Below are 24917 nucleotides of genomic sequence, written 5' to 3' on the forward strand. Positions count from 1 at the left end.
GGCTAGAAGCCCTCCCCGTGCCTGGTCCCCCCACCCCGCGCCAATCCCTCCCCTCCCGCGCCAAAGCCTGGGATGCAGCTTTCCTAGTCGCAGGTCCCCTATTTAACAAAGGCAGCGGAGACCCGGCTGGAGAGAAGGCGAGCTTCCCGTGGCAAGCATGTCCGTGTCTGCCACGGAGTGCTGAGTGGTCTGGCAAGCAGGGGAAAGCTTGTCTAGGCAGCCAGGGCTGGCTGCGGACAGCTCAGTTTCTCTTTGTGTCAATTTTCTGAGTCCGAAGTAATCCCCCAAAGCGGTGGGGAGCTCTGTGCAGAGGAACTGCCCATTCTGGTTCCAGTCCAAACGATTCCTCAAGGTTTGGGGCCTGTGCCCAACTGGTTTCCAGTCTGTGGTGACCCCAGTGCCCTCCACAGCCCTTTCCGGCTCCAACTCCAGCCTGGCTCTGGGGAGGCTCTGATCTCGCAATGGAAGCCCAAAACAAACCAGTTGGGGAAATGCTCTGAGAGGTGGGCAAGCCCTTGGCTCAGCCAAGGAGCAACTATGGGGACAGATGGGGAGCACCAGCCCCTGCGCTTCTCTGCTCACCGGTGGAAATCCACAGGCCCTCACTGTGTCCTTCTGCCCAGAGCTCCGTGGCCCTGAGGTTGTGCCCTAGCTCTTGGGGAGATAGCATCAGACCTGGTGGTCTCTCGGCTGGCTAAGCATTAGTGTGGAGAAGGCAGCTCCTTTCAGGTGCCGGTTAGCCAACCACTAATGTCTGTGCCTCCTTGTCCTGGCCGTCAATCTGCCCCCTCCGTGGGAAGTGCTCCCTCCCATTTTCAGTCTCCCTGGCAGCACAGTGGGGGCTGGGCCCCAGCCAGCCTAGCTTCCAGAGCTGGTGCAAGACCTTGGCTTCTCTGGAAGCACTCTCGGTTCTGAGGCCCAAAGCTGTTTTCTTGCACAATGTAGGCCTGCTCTGCGGCCCCAACTTGCTAGCAATAGGGAGTGGGGGGCACAGTAGATCCTGGAAGGTGGCTGAGGTAGTAGAGGATCAGATCAGGTCCCACCTCCTCACCTTCCTCCTGGCCCTGTCAGTTTCTTCTTCCTGTTACCTCTCCCTCCCTCCGTCCCCCTACCACTGCCTCCCCCCACCACTGCTTCAGAGCCGGAGAGCTTCTCTGGAGAGGGGCAGGGGCTTCCAGGAAATGGCCTTCTGAGTTTGGAGGAGTCCCTACCCACTATTCCATTCTCATAATTTTCATCAGCACAGTAACCTCCTGCTCTCTTCCTGAGCTGTTTCCCTAGGTATCTTTACCAGTTATAAAACACTTATAGCCAGTGTCCTACCTGAGGGTGGCCTAAACCTTCAGCTTCACCCATTTTACAGAATATGATATTGAGGTCAGAGAGACAAAAGGACTGACTCAGGAAGTTCACATTGGCAAAGCTGGAGCTGGTTCTTGGGTCTCCCTGACCATCTGACAAAGGCATAAAAATGAGGCTTCAGAGGATTCACAGAAGGGGAGAGGGAGGGACTCAGATTCCAGAGAGAGGGCAATGGGTATACACACATGCAAAGCTCTCTCTCTGTCTAGTCTAACCGTATCTATGTCTACTGCCTGACTTTCCACATGTGTCAGTACCTATCTGTGCATTGGAGAGTCCATTAGGGAGACTTCTTCCCTGCCCTTTCCCTGTGCCCCTGTTTGCCTGTCTGTGTACCCCTTCATTCTTTCTGGTGCATCTAGGAAAAATTTTAATGATCCTATGGGGGCCCTGGAGCTCACTCAGTGGCTGAGTCAGCAAAGACCCTTTCCCCAAAATCCTATGCTCAGCCATGGTCTTTGGTGATATTGGGAGGGCCTGTGGTGGGTAGCATGTCCTTTTCAGGGCCTGAGGAGCATCTGTGGAGGCCAGCCCTTTCCAGACCAGAGTCACAAAGGCCTCAGGAGCCTCTGCAATTCAGTCTTTCTCTCCTCACTCCCCTCCAAACACTGCCCAGTCTTCCCTGTCCTGTGGCCTGTCTTTTTCTTTTATCTGTGGGTCTGTTTCCTGGTCTTCACCTGATTTGTTTGCCTCTGTTTCTGTGTCAGTCCCCCTTTCACGGGATGAGTCCTTACTTAATTGGAGTCCATAGGAAGTACAGACTGGGACTTGGGATGTCCAAGACCAGAAAACAAAGAAGTCTTCAGACTTCTCTGTCTAGAGAAGTCCCCTGTCCTCCAGAAGCCCCTTCCTGGGCTTCCTCCAGTTTCTCTTCTTGTTGCCTCTCGCTGTGTGCCACCTTCATCTTTCTTTTCTTGGCCTGTTGTAGCTTCTCTATTCCTTTTCCCTCTCCTCTGCCTGCCTAACCTGCTGCTTCCTTTCCAGGCTCTGTCTCTCCTGCTTGTCTATCTCATTCAGTTCCCACTCTTTGCACTTCTCTCAACACACCTCTTTTTTCCTCTTTTTGTTCCCCATCCTGCCTTGCCTCATTGAGACTTTGGACTTCACTTCTGACCAGTTCCAGAGTAAGTGGCCTTCCTCACGCCATAGTTGTAAACCTTCTCACCACCACCCTCTAAGAGCTCCATTGGGTGGGATTGTGATGGTGGAGAAGGCCAAAGGGGCTTGGAGACCTTTCAAGGAAGTTGAGGAAGGTAAGAGGCTCCCAGGTCATACCAAGTCTGGTGTCAGCTATGGACCTATAGATGAGATTGTGAAAGAGCATTACTAGCTCAGCCTATGTGGTCAAGGGTAGAGGGTTTGGGGACCTGCTCTCACCTTGAGAGACCAAGCTCTAGGAGACCATTAGGGTTTTTCCCATGATACAAAACAGCCTGCAGTGCTCACAAATGTCCTGCAGGACAGCTTTTGGAATTTAAGTCCTCTGAAGGATGCCACTATGTTTTGGGCAGAAAGTCTCAATTGTCAGTGACATAGAGAACGGACTATTGCAGATGGACCATAATAACTGGACTCCCAGGCCATATCAAAAGTGTGCTGGGTGTTTAAGCTTCCTTTGCCTGCCCTTTGTTTTCCCAAATGAGCTTATACCAATTTTGAATTCATTTTCTTTTACTTAAATCCAGCCTGCTCTTGAAAGATCTGTACAACCTTTTTAAACAGGTGTTCCCAGCCCCAGAACAAAGCCTTCTGAGGGCTCTTGACCAGGGTGGCTACAGTCTTTCTGTTTTAGAAAAACTATGCAATTATGTTTCTAACTGCAAAATCCTATTTGGAATGGTTTTCCTTTTTCTTATATCTGGAGTGTTTTAGAACAATCAAAACTGAATAAAGATCATTTTGAAAATCAGAAATCCAGCTTAGAACTGGAACTGAGTACTTCAGTTATCTATAAAATTGTGTTTTTCCTTGAAATAAGCCTGAGCCTGGACATTTTTGGGAAATATTCATGGGAAACTTGAGTGGATTGCTTGGACAGTTTTTAGGAAATACGTTATATTACGGGGGTTTTTGCTCCCTTTATTTCAGATGTGGTTCATGAACCTGGGTAGTAGTTGAGTACTGGGAAGAAATAACTGAGATGAGGTGGATATTTCATGTTTTAGAGTTGGAGTGTATATATGCGTGTGAGACCTTTGAGGTCTTTCCCTTGAACTGTCCAGTCCCAGCCCAGTCTCGGTTCAGGGAGTTTCTCCTTCCTTTGCCTCTGAGCTGCCAGGAGCATCAATAAATGCTTTGACTTGGCTTTGGGCTCCAGTCTTCAGCAACGTCAGTGAGTGACTAATTAGCAGCTGTAAAGTCAATGATGTTGCTGCATTGGATCACTCTGTGTTTACTGGTTTGGTTCTTCATTTACTTGGGTCCTTGGGTCCTTCCAGTTGGACCTTGATGTAAGAGAAGGGTGGAGGAGGCACTTTCTCAGACTCCTTTTACTTAAAATCTATGCCAGGACCCTTGTAAAATCTGGGACTCAGAGGCTTTTGTAGGTTTCTTTATTTTCCCTGCACCATAATAAAGCTGTTTGTCAATTGCAAAACACTGTAAAAATTCCAGGGAAACTCCTTTATAACAAATCCCCATGCCGTGGAGTGGAATGTGCTATGTGTAGAAGATGCTATGACCCATTTCTTTTGTGTGCTTTGAGAAGGCACAGTGGTCAAGTCTGCATGTCAGCCTCACCTTCTTAAAGGGAGGGTTTTGAACAAGGCAGTGGTTGATTTTTTCCTCAGTACTCTGCAGATGCTGTTAAATTTTTAAAAAATTCCTTAGCCCTTAAATTAGATTGCCGATTTAAAAATTTTCCCTGAGATATATGTTTATTGGAGTTGTTCTTTTCACTTTTAAAGACATTTGTTAAAAGGAAACGAGTTTTATTTTTTTCCTCTCTAAATGTGATGTATTTTAAAGCATATTTTCTCCCCAGGATCTTCCTTAGACCTCAGCATCACATAGTAAGTTGTGCCCATTTTGTTTACATTGAGGTCTTCACACATTTCATTGTTTAGAAAAATTACGGGGAAAATGCTAATAATAGTATGGGGATGTTTGCTGTTAATAGCTCAACAGACTGGCTGCAGATGGACAAAGGCTAAGATTAATTTTAAAATGCAATCTGGGGACTTCGTGTAGTTTGCACGATTGGACTCCAGGCGCAAGACATCCAGCCTGCCGGCCATTTGTGATCAGAGGGGCTCTGGGTCCTCACAGCGGTGCTTCTCCTATGTGACTGGTTCTAACCACCCTTTCCCTTCCCTTTTGTTTCTGATCTGTTTCAGGACATGGAGGAGTGAATCAGCTTGGGGGGGTTTTTGTGAATGGACGGCCACTCCCGGATGTAGTCCGCCAGAGGATAGTGGAACTTGCTCATCAAGGTGTCAGGCCCTGCGACATCTCCAGGCAGCTTCGGGTCAGCCATGGTTGTGTCAGCAAAATTCTTGGCAGGTAAAGGCAGGAGCTCAAGGCTTCCCTTGATCTTTCAAATAAAGACCTGACACAGGACCCAGCAGCTGTCCAATATGACAGTATCATAGTGAGAAGCATGGCGGCATTTTGTTTCACACGCAGAGCGCTTTAGAGTTTGCAAAGCCCCAATTCCAAGTAGCCCTGGGAAACCCCTGTCTCTAGTGACATGTGGAATAGGGTGACTTAGTCAGGAGGGATGACATGTTTTCTGAAAGCCTGGTGAATTGTTCTAAAGAACTCAAGAGAAAGACGTTCTTGGGAATTTCCCTTATACATCCTAGGCGAGGCCGGGTCCCTGAGTAGGACTGGTTGGAAAATCCTTAATATCACATAACCAGAGTTCAATGTTTCATTTTAATGTTTTTGAAAGCATATTCTACTTTTAAAAGTCAGCCATTATTTTCAGTTTTGGGTTATTATCAACCTTGTTATGTTGGGCTGCAGTATTTTCCTTCTCTATGTTTTTATTTCCATTGTAGTGACAAGCATCCAAAATATATGTTAAATTAGAGAGGAGGAAAAAAAAAAAAACCCAAACACCAACTTTCAAATGTGACATTTGAAAGTTGCCACTTGACCTGGTGATTTGCTGCAAACAAAATAGTAACAATGAGGCTTCTCCCATAGGGCCATGCAGCCTTTTAGCACTCCCGTTTATTTTCTCAGTGGCCTCCGCATGATCCAATGAAGCACATTTTAAGATGAGAAAACAAACCTAGAGAGGCAAAGTGACTGACACAGGTTTGTCTAGTCAGGCAGTACCTGGGTTGTGATGACACCTAAAGGACCCCTAGACCATGTGGGTCTCACCATACCCTCGAAACAAAGCCACAGGTTTGTTTCTGGGCATGTGATCTTGTTTTAGATCTGCCCTGGCAGGCAGGAGCTTTCTTGGGTTTAGCTGTTCAGTGCTTTCTCACTATTTCTTTCCCCGGGTCAGAAAACAACCTTTGTCCTGTAACTTGCATTATGGTTTGAGCACAGACGCCTGAATAGGAAATAAATATTTTGAAGTATGTCAGTGACATTGTGACTTTCTGCTGGCTCCTTCCCTTTTATCTGCTGGAATTCAAGAAATTCTCTCAGATGGAAGGAGCAACAGCTTCTAATAACCTCGGGGAGGCTGCTTGCTTGAGGCCAAGGGACGAAGTTTTTGGACCAGGGGTCTGGCAGCTCCTTTGGGGACCTTGATCCCAGGGTTCATTCCTCATCCTTCAGCCCAGTGCAGGTTAACTGAGCTGTGGGGGCTGTGGGCTTCACTCCCGTTTAGCACTCAGAAAGCAAATGAACCCCAGAGTTAGGGGGCAATTGCAGGACATTAGCACGGTTTTCTTGTTAGATGGTTGTTTTAGGCAGGCGGATGGGAGCGAGAGAAGAAAAGTGAAGACAGAGAGATAGAGAAAAGAAAAAGAGAAAAAGAAGACAAAGAGAAAAGAGAGTGATTTTTAAAAGGCAGAGAAATAGAAAGAGATAGATAAATGACAAGACAGGAGAAAGAGAGAGAGAGCACAATATTTTAGACTATCTCAGCATCAGACTTCTAGAGCCAAAAGGCTCCTAGATATCTTTTTGTGGAGCCTCTTCATTGTACCGAGAGAGAGAGGGAGAGAGAAAGAAGGCCTTTCCTTTGTTTTTGCTGAGGCATCTTTGCTGAGCCGACATTTTGCTCGCTGTTTGAAATCTCAGGGCAAGATACTGAGCCTTTTTCAGAGGGGACATCCAAACACGGGGTGCTTATGTTCTGGTGCTGTGGAGCCTCTAAATCTCCCATGGAGACTGAGGGGGGACAGGGACCCTTCCAAACCCAGCCAGCAGCCTCCCACAGCCGGAATAGATTTGTCACTAGGTAGAGTGGCACTCGGAAGTTACGCGCCGCTCCGGTGCCTGGCCGTTTAAGTTGTCAACAATAAATTGGAATTTCATAGCTCATTATTTTCATAACTAAGAACCACAGTGGACAAAATGTCACTCTAATTAGAACTGCCTTTTAAGAAACAAGTTCAGCTCTAAAACAGTGTAACTGGGAATTTCTGAACTGGGGCTGTTCAATCCACAGATTTTTTTTTTTTTTTTTTGGTCACCGATGAATTTGATGGGCACACGAGAGGTGACAGATTGTAGGAAGAGTGCGATGTGTGGTGGCTATGGTTTTCAGGGTGTGTGGCAAGGCAGGCAAAGTCCCCGGGGCACACAGGGACCCCTGTCATCTCAGGAAGGTGGGCGGTCTGCCAGGAGTGTGGGCATTCAGTCTACAGAGCTCAAGCCTTCAGAGGGGCTTGAGAGGCGCAGCACAGTGGCATCTGAGGCCGAGTTAAATTCACCCAGGGCCTGGCTGCTGTCTTTTTTCACTGGAGCCTGGTTGAGAGGTTCAGGTCATTGGAATTGGGTGGTATGTTACACAGTAATAAGAAACACTGGAGATTTTAATCCACCGCACGTGCTCTTTATTTTATGTTTTGCAAAGCTTGTTCTCAACCGCCTGTATTTCTATCTTCAAAACAGCCTCACAAAGCAAACAGGGCAAACATTCTTCTCCTATTACATAAATGGGAAAATTGAGGCCTAGAGAGGCTAAGCGAGTTGGCTAAGATCACACAGAGAGTTAGCGTCAGAGCCACCTACACCTCTTGACTGCTAAACTAATGCTGTTTGCACCGAAGGACATTGTGTGTTGGTGACTGCCGTTCGTCTTTTGTCTGTAAGCCAAGGGGCTGCACGGCTGTTCTGCTGAGATGAAAGGATAGTTATTAAATCTGAATCCTCATTTGACACAGTTTCGAGTTGGGGTTTCGGGGGTGTCAGGGTTGCCTTCCAAGTGCCTGGCCCATGTGTCAGTCAAAAGGACGATGGAGATCTCTCATGTCAAGGCCGCAGCCTTCCACAGTTGGCACTGCTCAGGTGGGATGGGCAGGTAGCCCTGTGTGCTGCCGCCCACCAGCCATGTAAGTTGGGGCTGGGCTGGGGGGGCCTTCAGCCTGCCACCCTCTCAGATTTGCTATGTGAATGTTGCAGTCCCATTCAACTAACATATTTTGAGTATCCAGGACAGGGTTGTCTAAATGTCCGTAACCCCTTCCCTGAGATTCTGCCTGTCCTAACAGACACTCGGTGACTATTGAGTGAATGAATGAATGAAAAATGCATGTGAAAATGCCTGGCCTGGTAAATAGTAAAGTTCTTGGCAATTGCAAGGGATCATTATTATTATTATTATTTAAAATTTTATAAGCAAAGCAGCAGCTTGCTCTAGCGGGAAGAGCACTGAATTTAGAGTCAGGTTTGAAAGCTGGGGCTGTCCCTAACTATAGAAGGGAGTTAGGCAAGTCACTTAGTCTTCTGATCATTTATTTTTCCTTTTATAAATCCCTGTGGCCTTGCAGGGTTAGTGTGAGGATCAAGATAATTCGAGGAAGAGCTCTGTAAACTACAGGGTGCTGTGGCTGAATTATAATTAGTTGTGTTATAGTAAAAATTGACTTTACATTATAAAATTGATAGGAGAATTGAAAGCTGCAGAGATTGCTGTGTGCCTTGATTTAGGGTGCTTTTCTAGACTTCTGGCTTTTTTTGGATATTGTTAAAAAGTTGTTTGTGAGTAATAACTTTTTGGCAATTACAGAGAAATTGCTGAAAGCAATTGTTTAGAAAGAGGGAAGATAGGTTGAGTTTTTGCCTTATGGTCAAAATTTGTAAATGACTCACTCTTTTCAATGAAAAATAGACATTCCACTATCACATCACGGCTTCCAAATTATTTCATCTCTTCTAGGATATTCACTAACTTGGCCTTACCCAAACTTACCCAGGCTGAGAATTTCAGCATCTCTATAAATGTGACCAGGCATCCTGGGTAACATTTTCTACCCATCTCAGAATCACCTCGTTCCCTTGCCTATCATCAACTCTTGTGAGGTTTAAAAATTACTAGTCATTTAAAAAATGTCTTTCTGATTTTTTAAAAAAGATTCAACTGCAAGTTAATTTTCTTGGAAAAGGAAATCAAGAATTCTTCTGTAAATATTGAGAGAGACATCCAGGGATGGCTCAGATTCAGAAAAGGAATCATGTCATTTTTTTTTTTCCCTCCTGAAATGATCTTTCATGGTACTCTTCTTCTTGGTCTCGGTTTTACTGTAAAATCCTGACATCCTATTTTCCTTAATGAGCAAATGCTGATAGCATGGAAATGTCCTTAGAAACAGCCATTTACCTCAGGGGAGGTCCCTGGAAGAGTTGCTGTGACTTGTGGTTGGTTTTTCCGATTGCTTGGGTTTTGACTTACAACACGTATTTTCAGATAATTCTGCAATTCAACATTCCTTTTAATTTTACACCAAGATTATTATTTTTCTCTTACGGAAAAATAAGTTGCATTTCAGGGTACAGTTTCATACAATGCTGGAGATTGTGCTAGGGCTTGGAAGAGCTGGCAAATCAAAGGCGTAAGGTACCTTATTGGGGAAATTTTAGTTCAAGAGGCTGGGCCACAGCCCTGGCTTGCCCATTTGGTCTTGTGTGATCCTAGGAAAACTGTTTAACCTTGATGAATCTCTGCTTTATACCCGTAGGTCAGGACCTTTTCATTTATTTGTTCATTCATTAATTCAAAGCAATTTATGTACTTTAGAACTATGGGAAATAAAACGGGAAAACTGACTCAAAAGTTTTCTGTAAACTATAAAATGGTAGATCAATGTGAAAGAATTTTGTTAATGCTTAGCGAGTGCTGTCCAAAAGAAATACAATGAGAGACTGGCCGGGCGTGGAGGCTCACGCCTGTAATCTCAGCACTTTGGGAGGCTGAGGCAGGCGGATCACCTGAGGTCAGGAGTTCAAGACCAGCCTGACTAACATGGCAAAACCCCATCTCTACTAAAAATACAAAATTAGCTGGGCGTGGTGGCGCATGCCTGTAATCCCAGCTACTTGGGAAGCTGAGGCAGGAGAATTGCTTGAACCCAGGAGGCGGAGGTTGCCAGTGAGCTGAGATCATGCCATTGCACTCCAGCCTGGGCAACAAGAGCGAAACTCCATGTCAAAAAAAAAAAGAAATACTATGGGAGCTGTATATGCAATTTAAAATTTTCTAGTAGCACGTTAAGAAAAGTAAAAAAAAAAAAAAAGAGGTATTATATTTTTATATATTTTATTTAACTCAGCATATAAAAATGGTTATTTCAACATATAACTTAATATCAAACATTCAACATACTATCAAAATTATTGAGATATTTTACTTTTTTTGGTACTAAGTTTTAAAAATTCGGTATGTGTTTTATATTTACAGCACATCTTGATTCAGACTAGCCATATTTCAAATGTTCAAAAGCCTCATCTGGCTGGTGGCTACTGTATTGGAACGTGCAGATCCGGACATTTCCTGGACCAAGTAGCCCATTATTTTGTTGCCAACATCCACTTTACTGGTTCCTCATGGCTAAGCTTCTCTCTCTTTGGGTCCTAGGTATTATGAGACAGGAAGCATCAAGCCTGGGGTAATTGGAGGATCCAAACCAAAGGTCGCCACACCCAAAGTGGTGGAAAAAATCGCTGAGTATAAACGCCAAAATCCCACCATGTTTGCCTGGGAGATCAGGGACCGGCTGCTGGCGGAGCGGGTGTGTGACAATGACACCGTGCCTAGCGTCAGTTCCATCAACAGGTGAGGGGCTCATGCCTGTGGGGGCTGGGGATTTGGGGGGATGGCAGGGCGTTCTGGAGGCTCTGCATATGCCTTTCCTGAAGATCTGGTCTCTCTTTTCACCAAGGCCCCTTAGGGATTACTGAACAGGAGAGATGCTAATGGGGCCCACTGGGTCTCTGTTACCCTTCTCTTCTTCTTTCCAAAGTGAGTAGGAGTCCTAGGCCCAGGGAAAGGGGAGCATGCCAACACTCTGGCTGCTCGAGGTTCTTCTGAGCCCAGAGTTATTTCTATCCTTCCCTTTACCACCCATCTATATGTGTGGAACACTTCACAGTGAATTGTCCTGACTAGGCCTTCACAAATGTCGCTGTCCCTGTAAACCTAGGCTCAAGGTCTTAGCACTGGCCCATCTCAAAGGTTCCCAGGAAGAAAATCCTGCCTCCAGTTTGGGCAGAGCTTGAGCCAGTGAGTGAGGGGAACATAGCTCTGACTTGGAGTTGGGAGACTTGGCTCCTTTTTCCAGCTTTGCCACAGACTCGAAGTGGGACCTTGACAAGGCTCTTCCGTTCTCCGAGAGCCCAGAACCCCAGTGGTTCTGATGTGCGTCTTCAACTCCAGGGGTGTTGTCCAGGATGCTAAGATGCTCTGGAGCAATGGAGTTGTCCTCTTCCCAACTCACACACGGAATCTTACACATGGAGAGAAAGAACCAGAGAAACACCCTGGGTGTCATACACAAGATCTTCCTGGGAGCCACACAGCTCCCTTTCCTTTCCAGTCTGATCCAAGACACATGGAAGGGTGCTCTCAGAGCTTTAAAAATAAACGTATGGAAGAAAGTTTTCTGTTGTAGATGATGCAATCTCAACTCCATTTAAACCCACAGAGTTAGGAATGAAGTTCAAAGATGAACAGAAATGATGGTTCTCTAAACTCTGCAGAGAAGAGAGAAGGCAGCAGCCTGGAAACTTGGATAGTTTCCATTTCTCCAAATCACACCCTACCATCATCAGTGCAGAACTTGTATGGGCATAGAGGACCCTCACTCCTGGCAGAAAGAGGTGGTCGGTCAGACTAGAATGAGAGCCTCTTGTCCTGATAGTGGATCCTTCTGTGGTGACTCAAATGCACAGATCGCCGTGGGAGTGCATGTGTTCACATTTTGAGTCCTGCTATTTTGTAAATGGTTAGCCTGTTTTTCTTCTCTTGGCAAACCTTTACAGAGGCCCTGACATCATGCACGGTGCAGGGGAAATAGAGGAAAATCAGGCACACAGTTTCTTGGTCTGTTCTAGAGGGGCTCTTTGTCCAGGGTGGGGTTCTGACATGCACTTAGAAGCCTGATGCACCTGGACAAACTTACTGAGGAGGTAACAATGACGATGGTAGGTTTTGGGGAAGAGGGAATAACTCCTGTTCTTTTTTCTGGATTATAAGAGGCTCCAGTGTGTTTTATGAGCCCCATACTTCTGGCTCTTTGCGAGATTTCCACAACACAAAACAACATGACAGGCAACTGGCCTGCTCTGCAGAGGAACATCAGCCAAACTCCTGGTCAGGCTTTGGGGACCCACAGGTTTCCCAACATAGAGCACACATATAATCGGCAGTTTGCAAGATAACCTTAGGTAGTCCATGGGGGTCACAAAATCTAATGCCTTACATGGGGCCAGGCAGATAAGGTAATGAGGGAAGCAAGCCAGGCACAAGACGATGGGGAGAGGTTGGGTCCCTGGCAGGCTAGACAGCACAAGTTCTATTAAAGGAGCACTGCTTCTTTGCTCCAGCCAAATGATGCCAGGAACATGGGTCCAGTGTTTGCCAGATTTTTTGCATTCTTCAAGAGAAGGCAGAAGCTGGGGCTTGTGTAGATGTATGTATGTATATTTCTGTATATGAAATCTTTATATTTAAATTAATTTTTTTTTTTTTTTTTTTTAGAGATGGGGTCTCCCTGTGTTGCCCAGGCTGGTATCAAACTCCTGGGCTCAAGCAATCCTCCTACCTCAGCCTCCCAAAGTGCTGGAATTACAGGTGTGAGCCACTGCACCTAGCTTAATCTATGTATTTTTTTAATGGAGGCAACTAATTTCAATTAAAAATGCCTTGAAGGATGAGCATAACTTATTTACAGAGCATCGGTTTACATCCTCTATAATGCAAAGATGCAAAGAGGCACATTGTTTTGTAATACATTTATTTTAATGTATTTTAGAAAAATGTAAGTAACATGCCAAACCAGTGAGTTTGTGAATTTTGTGAACACCCCCTCAGCACTCCCACCTACCCACTTACAGTAGGGAACTATAATTGCCTTATACAATAACTTTATTTAAGTCAAAAATGAAGTGATGTGAAAGAAATGTATGAGGCAAATAGAGCAGTGGTTACAAATAGAGCTGCAAAGGGGCATGGGATATGTGGTCAAGAGAGATCACTGACCCGCTGATGCTTTCTGCCTGGACCTGTGCTGTGGGGAGGTTCTAACTGCTGGCTGCAGGACCATAGCTAGCCTCAGGGGTGTCCTGGGTGTCCTATTCAAAGCCATAGCCAGGCAGGCCGTGCTGCTAAGGTGCTTTCACGTCTGTGGTCTCCTATAGTCCTTAAGGCTTGACTCTATCCTGTGGCAGGTGTAGCAACAGAGGCCAAGGTGGAAAGTGCAGAGAACAGTGACTTGGAGATAGACATGGGGGTAGAACCCAGGTTTCCCGATGATAAGAGGAGGGCTAGTTTCTTTCCACCACTGTCCTGTAGGACTCTGCGAGTGACACAACTGAGGATCTGTGAGACGAGAGACAAGGGGGAGGACAAGTATTTTCTTCTCCATTTCAGATCCTTGCAGGCTGCCTGTTCTGCCGCCTGGCTGCCTGCCCTCTCTCATCCTTAGCCCTCTCCAGTGCTCCTCGCTGGGGGCTTCTTTTTGGGAGTATTCTCTGGCTCCTTCCTGCTCTCTTCAGTGACAGCTCACTAAGTGTAGGACAATCTCATGTGGCTGCCTTCCCTACCCCCAACCCCCCAAAGCCAGAGCCATCACAGCATACAGTTTTATTTTTCAGATGAAGGCAAAGCTCCCACTGCATTCAGATGAATGCAACTTCTAAATGCCTGCCTTCCAAATGACACTGTGTAAGAGGGTCCACAGCTCTCCAAGCCCCTGCCTTCCTTGGAGGCAACTTTTCACTCTTCCTGATTTCAAACAGCTGCGGAGGAAGTGATGGCTGGATTTGTGTGTATTCTCGTAGCCACAGGGGCGTCTCCATGGTTCACCCCTAGGAGTATGTGCCTTCCTGTTATCTTCCAGGGCACCAACCTAGGAAACCATGATTGACAAGAGGTTGAGCATCACTGAACTAGTTCTGTTAGGCTGGTGGGGGATTTTCTGGGCCATAGATCACCTTGTTCGTTTGACTTCTTATGGACAAACATGTGCTGGGAAGCTGCACAACCTGCGGGGATCGCTGGAATCCAGCCTGAGTGTCCACTGGAGGTGGCCATCCCAAAGCTGACCCAAACGGTGGGTGGAATGGGGTCTTCCTTCTTCTATGCCAGCACCATGGCCAAGGGGTGGGGACTATAAGTGGCACTCCCAGTTTAGAGGAGCAGCTCGGTTTAGTACCAACTGGTTGGGTCATGTGAGAACGTGGGGCCAGTATTATTGGGTGTTCTGATTTTTCAAGAGAAGCTAGAAATTAGATATTTATGAAAAATCTCCTGACTTAAAAATATTAGCAACTAATTCAAATAAAAACAAATATACTGTAAGCAAAACTTGTCCCAGGCTGGAGGTGGCCCTGGGGAAGATGTTTTGTTAGTTCTGCTCTTAATTCTAATTTTGGTGGCAGACCTTCTGAGATTGTTTATACATTTCCTCTTTCTTTGTTTGTTTTTTTGAGACAGGGTCTCACTCTGTTGCCCAGGCTGGAGTGCAGAGGCGCAATCATGGCTTACTGCAGACTTGATCTCCCAGGCTCGGGTGATCTTCCCACCTCAGCTTCCCAAGTAGCTAGGACTACAGGTGCCACCACCATGCCTGGCTAATTTTTTGCATTTTTTGTAGAGATGGGGTTTCATCATGTTGTCCAGGGTGGTCTCGAACTCCTGGACTCAAGCGATCCACTCACATCGACTTCTATCTGTGTCCTCTTTCTTCTCCACAACTGTCACAGGCCTGGGTGCCACCTGTGGGGCCCCTCACAGCTTGCAAGAGTTGGACCCCTGGATTTTGGATTCTCAGCTTCTTACTGCATTGATGGCAATTTGATCAGTGCCATAGATGTGGGTGTTTCTTCAGCCTTATTTTCATGTTTCCTTTTTCAAGGCACCATGATTTTCTCTTTCACTGTAATTTTGTGAGGACTGGCAGTGGGGCGGGGGGCGTGGGATGATGGTGAGAAGCCTAGCCTTTCAAAGAAGGAAGAGTGATGTTTCCATGGGATCCTTAAATGCCACAAAGTCCCTCAGAGTTTTAAACCTCAAATTCTAAGTGGGTTTGAAATCCAAATAACCTTTATGCCTCACATAGGAAGTGTTTAGCAGAGAGACCGAGCTTCCTTTGAATGTGGCTTAAAGTAAAATGCTGGGGCATGGGAGCTGGGAGTCTGGGCTGACTCGCTGTTGTGCAACTCTGGGCAAGTCATTTGAGCATCTTGGCCTTTAGTTTCCTCATCCATAGGAAGAGTTTGATGCTGAGCTCCCTCCTCTCTTGGACCGTCTAGTGTGCTCTACAGTACGGCAGCCGTGGTCCTGCTCACGCTCAGCAGGTAAAGGATGTGCAGTTTGGTGTGACCGCCAACTCAGCCCAACTGTCTCTGGCTTAGGAAAGGTCCTGAGTGTGCTCTCATTGGATGAGTCTTGACAGCCTGTCATTTTTTAAATTTTAAACTTGTTTAGAGTTGCTATGATTCAATTACAGTCTTGTTCTTCCCACTACAGTTTCTTCTCAGTGGAAGCTGATGCTCTTTGTTTTCACTAGGTGACTGCTAAAGGCAGATGAGCAAAATCTCTCACCCCTGGGGGCGGCTTCAGAGGCTTCCCTATAACTCCGAGATCCCCCTTTATAAAGACCAGCCCAGCTGCAGCCTTAAAACAAAGTGTGAGAATGGTTACCTTCCCCTCCCCAGCTTCCAAGGGGACCACTTGTGCTTTTTTATTATTATTATTAATTGTTATGGGTGCATAGTAGGTATATATATACATATATTTATGGGTACATGAGATATTTTGGTACAGGTATGCAATGAGTAATAATCCCACCATGAAAAATGGGGTATGCATCCCTTCAAACATTTATTCTTTGTGTTACAAACAACCCAATTACACTCTTAGTTATTTTTAAATGTACAGTTAAATTATTGCTAACTATAGTATCCTCTTGTGCTATCAAATACTAGGTCTTATTCATTCTTTCTATTTTTTTGTACCCATTGAGCGTCTTCACTCCCCCACTGCCCTCACCTTGTGCTTTTTAAAGCAAATGTGAAAAATATGAACATTTTAGGACTGCAGCTAGTCATTAATCTTTACAAAGACACCACTGAAAATAACATCTTACATTTACGGAGCATCTAGTATGTAGCAGCCACTGTTTTAAGTAATTAATTGATTTAATCCTAATAGTAACCCTATGAGATAGGAATGATTCTTAGTCCCATTTGCAGATGAAGAGACTGAGGTACAGAGAGGTTGAGTAATTTACCTAAGATCACATAGCTGGTAAATTGCAAGAGGACTGGAATTCAAACTCTAGTGATCTCTAGTTCCAGAGCCTGTACACTACGCTATGCTGCCTCTTAATGACCTATAACAATTGAGAATGCTTTCCAGTCATATTTATAACATTTTAAAAGAAAATGAGGAAAACATAATTTTCTTTGCTTTGTTTACATACAAATTTAATAGCCAGGCATGGCTTTACTTATTTGAAAAGTAAGGATTTTAAGCTGAATTACAGTGGCTTTTTTTTTTGCCATATATTTATATGTAACTATATTTTTGTCTGGTATATCCATATATTGACATATCTAGCAATATTTCCGTAGACACATACACACAGAGACAGTGACATACACAAAAATATAAACATTAGATCAGATGCCAGCTTACTTCCAGGTGACTGAAAAGACAACCTCACTCCCAGAACTTCATCCAATATGCTTCAAGTTTGCTTAGTTAAAATAAGTGGTTTGAATATTAGGGAAAACAAACAAACAATCTGAATGTATTTGAGGGAACACTTAAGCTGACTGATTAGAAAAGGGCAAGAGGCTCCTTGCTAAGCTCAAGTAGCCAGGCTCCAGATGGCCTGTGTGTGTGGTGAGACTATAGGGTGAACAGAAAAGTCCATTTCCGGGCTATCAGCTGAGGACACAGAGTGCCCTTGGTGCCTAGCACCAAGCTGTAAGATCGGAGAGGGCAGAGGCTACTGCCCATTGAGTTTAAGGGGAGGCACCCACCTGCTACTTCTGTCCTTCTTCTTCATTTATACAAGCTGGAGACCCAGTGCATCCTCAGAATAAATTTTCAGATATTACTGGTCTGGAATGTGGAAAAGCTTCCGATAGAATGTTGCCTGAAAAGAGCAAGATGCTTGCCGGGTGTGGTGGCTCAAGCCTGTAATCCCAGCACTTTGGGAGGCCGAGACGGGCGGATCACGAGGTCAGGAGATCGAGACCATCCTGGCCAACACGGTGAAACCCCGTCTCTACTAAAAAATACAAAAAACTAGCCGGGCGAGGTGGCGGGCGCCTATAGTCCCAGCTACTCGGGAGGCTGAGGCAGGAGAATGGCGTGAATCCAGGAGACGGAGCTTGCAGTGAGCTGAGATCTGGCCACTGCACTCCAGCCCGGGCGATAGAACAAGACTTTGTCTCAAAAAAAAAAAAAAAAGAAAAGAGCAAGATGCAAAACTGTATACATGGAGGCTGGGCGCGGTGGCTCACGCCTGTTATCCCAGCACTTTGGGAGGCCAAGGTGGGCGGACCATTTGAGGTCAGGAGTTCAAGACCAGCCTGGCTAACATGGTGAAACCCCTTCTCTACTAAAAATACTAAAAATACAAAAATTAGGCAGTGGCACGCGCTTGTAGTTCCAGCTACTCTGGAGGCTGAGGCAGGAGAATCACTTGAACCCAAGAGGCAGAGGTTGCAGTGAGCCAAGATTATGCCACTGCACTCCAGCCTGGGCAACAGAGAGAGACTCTGTCTCAAAAAAAAAAAAAAAAATAGCTGGGCATGGTGGCGCGTGCCTGTAATCCCAGCTACTTGGGAGGCTGAGGCAGGGGAATCACTCGAACCCAGGAAGTGGAGGTTGCAGTGAACTGAGATCACACCACTGCACTCCAGCCTGGGCAACACAGCAAGACTCTGTCTCAAAGCAAACAATAACAACAAAAAACTGTATACATGGCAAATTCTGATTTTGTTAAGAGAAAAATGGATATTTCTCAATATGCCCAGGAATGTTGGTGTAAAGGAAATATACCAAAATATGTTTTTTTAGATGTCTTCTTTATACTTTCCCATGCTGTTCAAAGAGTCTACAATGAACACATATTACTTTTATAATGAGGAAAAACTCTAATAAATGTCCTTTCAAAAGGTAATAGTTTGAGACTGGAATAGAACTTTTCCAAAGAAATTGGACATTTTATTATGACCCACTCTTCTCCCAAATGCCAAGGAAGGAGTTTTCTGGTAGATCCCAAGGAGATTTTGACGTGGCCCTGTTCTGCTGCTCTCAGATGCTCTGGGCTTGCGGTCTTGCGCATGCATTGTCCTTGCTGGAAGTCTACAGACTCCCCAGAGCCTAAGGTTCTGCAGAAGAATGTTAGAGCGGTCAGGTGGCCAAGGGAAGGCAGTACGGCTATTATCTCTTTTATGTATGGGGCTTTTCCATAAGATCTTTTTTCTTTTCCGAAAATGATTTGATTACTTAAAATAAGCAGAGTGGTCTGTTTCAACTCCGTCATTGTATCGAGGTCCACAATGGAATGGACTTGGTCAAGGTCACAGTGGAGTTTCTATTAGAATGTGAGCAAGGTCTCTGAAAAGACAGGCCAGGATATCACTGGCTCCAGCCCTGTGGATCCTTTCCATGAAGTCTGGTGCAAGGTAGGCTTCCTCTTAAGAAAGCCAAATCAGATGTCTCCTGGCAGCACTTTGACCCTCCCTAGTATCAGAACAACACATACATCCCTCCCTCCCTTGGCAACTTCCTAGGGGAAGGGGCATTATCCCTCCTTATGTGTTCTCTAGGGCAGAGAAACCAGCACATGAGCACTGCCAGAGGACAGGGAGGTTACCTAGTTCAGTTCCTTCATTCCACAGATGGGAGGCTGAGGTCTAGGGAAGGGAAGGACTCCCTAAAGTCAATGAGTCTCTTATGGAGCTAGAGCTATACTCGAGATAGGGATGCTTACTTGTAATGTTAACACATCGTCCTCTTTCTTCAGAAGAGGCACTTGAAGCCCAGAGATGGGGTGCAAATTATACAAAGATACCCAGGAAAACAGAAGCAAAGTTGGGACTAGTCCATAAACCTTCCACCCTCCTGATTCCCAGCCTGGGTTTATAAATCTCCCTCCACCTCTGTCCCTCTGCCTCAGCTCGATCCATGGCCCAGTTTGGGTATGAGTTTTCTGGTTGTCTGTGCATAGCTGGTTGAGGTCTCTTCTCCTTCCTGATGGTAAATAGCCATTTTTTTTTCCAACTGCCCACAGGATCATCCGGACAAAAGTACAGCAGCCACCCAATCAACCAGTCCCAGCTTCCAGTCACAGCATAGGTAAGAGGAACTTTTTAAAAAAATTTAAAAATCTAATGGGCTCCAAATATTCTAAAGAACTTTTAATCATTCTTATGGACAGATAATTCTGCATAAAACACTTCAGCACACGTACTAATGCGCCTTCTTTGTCATTCTCCAAGGGCTGAACCTGGTAAATGAATTTTATAAATACTGCTAAAAGGTTTTGAATTTTACTGATTATTATGATAAATAGCTTTCACCATGAGACAGAAAATTGAAATCTAAGCCAAAAAAAAAAAAAAAAATCCACTAATGGGGGTCTATAGAATGTCAGATAATTAAAGTAATAAATCAAGAAAGGGATACTTATTCATAACATTTTCTGCATCATTAGTCAGTAAGTAGTTTTGAATGTGTTTTTTTCTTCTATCAACCAGCCCTTCTACAATTCTTTGTGCACTTGCAGTCTTGAGTGAAGATGTGGCAAAAGTTCCCAAACTTACTTTCTCTCTCTCTTGCTTCGATCTCATGAACTCTGTGAACTGTCAAGGGCTGCCAGTGGGGTTTCCGGTGCTCACAGGTGGGAGTGGCCGTGACCCAACAGAGGAGTCATGCTTCTTAGTGCTCAAGAGTTCAGAAATGTCCTTTGTCTTCCCTTCAAAGATTGTGAAATGACATGTGTCTATTTAAGGTGTATTGTTTCTCCACTTGGGATACAAGATACACCACTGGTTAGCCGGGGGAAAAGTTATTGTACTATATAAGAAAGTGGGCAATGATTCAGCAAGTCTCTGACACTTCTGGTTGCCACAGTCAATCCTGTAGAATCACACCTCAGATTGTATAACATTTTCACACTTTTGTTACTCCTTCTTTAACTGAAAACTTGAACTCACATGGTGATGGGGAATGGGCAGAGGCCTGGCCTCTGGTTCCAACTCTGTCATTAACTCACCCAGTAAAATGTAAAAGTCCTCTCACCTCCCTGAGCCTCAGTTTCCTCATTTGTTGATGGAGGGGCATTAACCAGGTGCTTGCTGAGGCCTCTGATCCTCCATGGTTGGCTCTTTGGATAAAGGTAAGACAGATTTCCTCCCTGCCATGAAATAATTCCTCATTTAGTAATCCCTTCAGAAAGTGTCTGCTAAGTCCCTGCGGTGCAGACCTTGGCATCAGAGGCCAAGCCTATAAGAAAGGGAAGACACGATCCCCATTCTCAAGGTAAAGGGGGAATATAATGAAGAGAAGTTTGCAAAACAGAGATGAAGCTCAAGAAGAAGGGATGGGTGCCGTGGGGGCAGAAGGGAAGGAACCACCAGCTCTGTTGGGCTAGTGTGAAGAGGGTGAAGGAAGGCTTTCTGGGGGAATATTTGTGGCTGAGATTTCACTTGTAGCTGACCAATGATTTCAGGTCACATAGCACTGAAAATCAGATAGGTGTAACTGCTAATATTCTTTCATTTGGTTTAGAGGAATAATTCTACTGTAGGTCAGCAGCATGTTTTGTTCTGTTCCAGAAATTTTTAAATTAAACTACATCTCGCATACCTATAGCCCCTTAGAGTTCACAAACTTACTGAGAAGTGATGAAACTGAAACTTAGAGAGATGAAATAACTAGCCCTAGGTCATGTTGCCAGTAAGTGGTAGAGCCAGAAGTGGAATCTGGGTCTTTTGAGCCTAGAGCAATCACAAAACACGAAAACGAATGTCATGGACTCTGCCAGCAACATGGTGAGCCTCGGTTATATATGGTGGTTGTTGTTTAAAGTACCAAGTGACTTGGGATCTTCTTTCTTCCTCTGTTTTTTACATGTTAATACAGAAAAGGTTGTGGGATTTGCATAAATCTATTTTAAGGAGCTTCTTCTGGTGAAGAAAAAGAGAAGTTAACAATTTCTGCTTCTGTGTCTCTTAAGGAAGATGTAAGATCAAACTGAAATGTGAGAAGAAAGGCATGGCTCCCTTTAGGTTTGTAGGAGCCAGGAGCTGGATCTGCTCCAAAGGGAAGCCATGAAGGGCTTCTCAGGCAGTCACCGCCATTTCTAGTGATTTCCTACTCTGAAGAGTCAAAGGTGGCTCCACCTGCCTCCAGCTGGTTATAGCCCAAGGAAGTGTGTTTGAGATTGGTCTGTAGGTTTTAATGAACCAAGAAAGAATTCCCACAGCCCAGAAATGGCAATTCAGCTGTACAGCTGGAGAGGGCTCTGCTAATGGACTGATCTCTCCCTAGGATTCTGAAGCCAGAAGTTAATGTGAAACTTGCACAAAAGTTGCCCCCTGCCTCCCATCCAATTCTTATTCTTAGGAACTTTGAGACCTAGCCTCAGTCACAGTAAGTCACCAACCACTGCCCCTGTCTCTGGGCAGGCAAAATTGACTTTAAGTAAGTAAACCCAAGGCTAAGTTCTGGTGTCACTGTTTATTAGCTAGATAACTGAATCACTTTCCCTGTGGAGCCTCAGTTTCCTCATTTGATAAATGGGGATAAATAATAGCACTCTGGGCTGTTGCAATCATCAAATGAAAAGTACTGCATTCATGTGAAGTATATTATTGCTCTTCATTATTTATTAGTGAGAAGCAGATTAGTTATAGGGATTAAGGCTTTAGTCTCTGGGTTCAAATCGCCACTCTGTGTCTTTTATTTTTTATTTTTAGTTTTGAGACAGGATTTGCTCTGCTGCCCTGGCTGGAGTGCAGTGGCACAATCATAGCTCACTACAACCTCGACTTCCTGGGCTCAAGTGATCCTCCTGCCTCAGCCTCCTGAGTTGCTGGGACTATAGGCTTGTGCCACCACACCTGGCTAATTTTTAAAAAAGTTTTTTGGTGGGTCTTGCTATGTTGGCCAGGCTGGTCTTGAACTCCTGAGCTCAAGTGATCCTCCCACGTCTGCCTTCCAAAGTGCTGGGATTACAGGCGTGAGCCCTGGCACCAGGTACTCTGCCTCTTGTTAGCTGTGTGATCCTGGGTGGGCCACTTGTCTTCTCTGAGTTTTACCTTTCCAATAGGATCATCACATTTCCTAGCTTCTATTATTTTTCTCAGAATTAAATGAGATAATGCCTCAATGCCTGGCACAGAGTAAGTTCTCAGAAAATGTTTGTTATCCTTATTGTCATAATTAATACTAAAAATCAAATCCAGGGAAACTGGAAGGAGAAAAGGCAGGGAGAAAGAAGGGGCACTCTGTGGTTTGGAGTTTGTTAGCTGAGCGCGTGAGTTTGCGCTCAGGTAGTTGTGTTTGCACACAAGGTTGGGTGTGCAGGCAGGTGGGGAGATGCCTAATGAGTATTCTAGGTTTTTTGTTTGTTTTTTGTTTTTGTTTTGTTTTGTTTTGTTTTAGCACTGGCTGTTGGTGGGCCCCGGCTCCCCTCTTTCTCCTCTCCATGCCCTGCTTTCTGTATCCATGGAAAGGCTGGAATTTGAGCGACTGCCCTTCCTGTCCCCGTGTCCCGGTGTTCCTTTCTGCAGGGGTCAGTCCTCCCCAGTGCCCACCCCTCCCCTTCCTCCCTCCAGCGCAGAGAACTGGAGCACATGGCCCATCCGAGGCCCGCGCTGGTGGCCCTGGTGTGGCCGCCTCCGAAGGGCGAGTGTCCTCGGCGCCTCCTGCCCCTCTGCACTCGCTCCCTCCCAGCCGCCCCCAGCTCCGCGTGCGGTGACAGCCTGCCTGCGGCCCTCAGCCCTCTGTGGCCCTGACAGCCCGTCTTTCTCCGCGCAGTGTCCACGGGCTCCGTGACGCAGGTGTCCTCGGTGAGCACGGATTCGGCCGGCTCTTCGTACTCCATCAGCGGCATCCTGGGCATCACGTCCCCCAGCGCCGACACCAACAAGCGCAAGAGAGACGAAGGTAAGAGAGGCCCGCGCAGCCCCATCGGGGATGCGCCCCATGGGGTCCGTTTCGGGTGCTCGGTCGCGGGTGGCAGCAGAGGTGCCCGCGAGCACCCCCCTTACCTGCAGAGGAGCGAGTCCCTCTGCCCGCACTCTGTCCTTTTCGTGAACACGGGAAAGGGCTGAGCCCTCTGCAAGGACAGACAGGCAGCAGGGTGACTGTGGCATTCTTGCTGGCCTTCCCGGTGGTCACCCCTTGGATAGAAGCAGTGGGCCTGGCAGAGCCCTTGTGGCCTGAGCTTTGGCCTTTGAGAAGACCCTGAGTGCGTGCAGATATGACCCCCGAGGGCAGGGTGTGCTGGACTCCACACCCAAGTCCACTTTGCGGAGAAGCTTTGGACCAGAGAGAGGTGGCTGGGCAAAGCTGTGAGAGGGGCACACGTTGGGTGGGCGGAGGGGTGGGTTCTCTGAAAGGCCCTGCACACGTTTCAGCGGAGAAGGCCTTCAGCCCTGGTGATGGTGTTGCAGGGTGGTGCTGAGGAAATTAATAATCATCTCATCCTTGCCCTTGGGTCTGGAAGGAAGGAGTGCGGGGGTGTTGGGAGGGATGACAACCATGACAATCTTCCCGGTTGGTTTTTCTCAGGCCCTCCGCGGGCTGGGCCATGTGGTGCCTGGGTCCCCAGAGCCAGCCACCTCCGTCCTGGACGCAGGACACCTTAACCGGGGCTCCTTTCCCCTGAATGGGCTGCCAGTACTGGCTGACATTAATGGGTTTGAGAGAAGAAAAGACCCCCTGGGAGTCTGTAAAACCTTAGTCAGGAAAAGGAAAAAAAAAAAAAAAAAAAAACCAGGGCTGTGGTCTAGGGCCTGAGAGCAGCGTGACAGAAATCTTGATTCAATTATTCTGTTCCTCGGCACAATTCCCTTTCTCAGCTCCGTGTAAGGGATGTGTGTTCTCGTGAGCACATGCCTAAGTACTTAAGATCTGTAACTAGAAAATTGAGTCGGCCCAGCTGTGGATTGGCCTGTGGCCTGCGTGTTGCCAGCAGTGCAGAAGCAGAGCCGGTGGCCTCGGTTTGGAACCGTGGGGGTGTGTGGGGATGATTCACGGCTTTTGGAACCTGCCTCGCCTCTCTCTTCTGCTCCTGCCGCTCCTGAGCAGATGTCAGAAGTCTTTAACTCAGTAGGCTGCGGTGCTGTGTTGCTGCAGGAGGCAGTGGGCCTGCCATCTCTGTTGGTTTATGAGGTTGATGGTGTCATCTTTTCTCCCATTGTCACCTGGACTCACAGCAGATGTGCCTAAGCTGGGGCCTGGATATATTTGTTCACAGTGAAGGGACAGATTGTGTGAGACTCCCCCGGAGGCTGAGGGATCCAGGCGGAGATTTTTGGGGAAAGAAAAAATGTGTTGATGTTTATCACCAAAAAGAAAGGTTCTGGCCTGGAGGCATTATTTTAGTTTGTTTTCGGAGTGCTATATTGGCTTGCAGTCTGACCAGCAGTCATGGTTTTGCCCCTCAAGCTCCTTTACAAGATATAGCATCTTCAGAATGTGGGTGGTGTTGGTCTTGACTACTCTGTACTACTCAGATCATTCCCAGAGGAGGACTGCGGCCCATTTGGGGGTATTGACCTTTAAGAGGGACAGTGGCAAATGGGATTGTGTCCTGGATGAAGAGGGATCTGATACAGCATCTGGGAACACCTTGAGGCTCTAGAAATATTTTGGCACTCTCATATGTGCAACTTGGTTCTTTTTAAACTGAGGTGAAATCACCTCTGCATCGGCCACACACTTTAACTTTAAG

The 24917-nt window shown here is 46.2% G+C and overlaps 1 protein-coding gene across 3 annotated transcripts in view; it reads left to right on the forward strand.

Moving 5' to 3' along the window:
* Positions 1-24917, forward strand: part of PAX5 (paired box 5) — a 200449-nt gene that overhangs the window by 9330 nt on the left and 166202 nt on the right. For 2 of the 3 annotated variants that reach the window (XM_023203171.2, XM_023203173.2), the window contains exons 2-5: positions 4698-4863; positions 10349-10546; positions 19245-19309; positions 22997-23125. In XM_023203171.2, coding sequence (XP_023058939.1) covers positions 4698-4863; positions 10349-10546; positions 19245-19309; positions 22997-23125 — 558 coding nt within the window. The remainder of the gene's footprint in view (positions 1-4697; positions 4864-10348; positions 10547-19244; positions 19310-22996; positions 23126-24917) is intronic. The other variant, XM_026456150.1, reaches the window with a different exon arrangement.

This window comes from Piliocolobus tephrosceles, chromosome 14 (assembly GCF_002776525.5).
Source record: "Piliocolobus tephrosceles isolate RC106 chromosome 14, ASM277652v3, whole genome shotgun sequence".
Classification (NCBI taxonomy): domain Eukaryota; kingdom Metazoa; phylum Chordata; class Mammalia; order Primates; family Cercopithecidae; genus Piliocolobus; species Piliocolobus tephrosceles.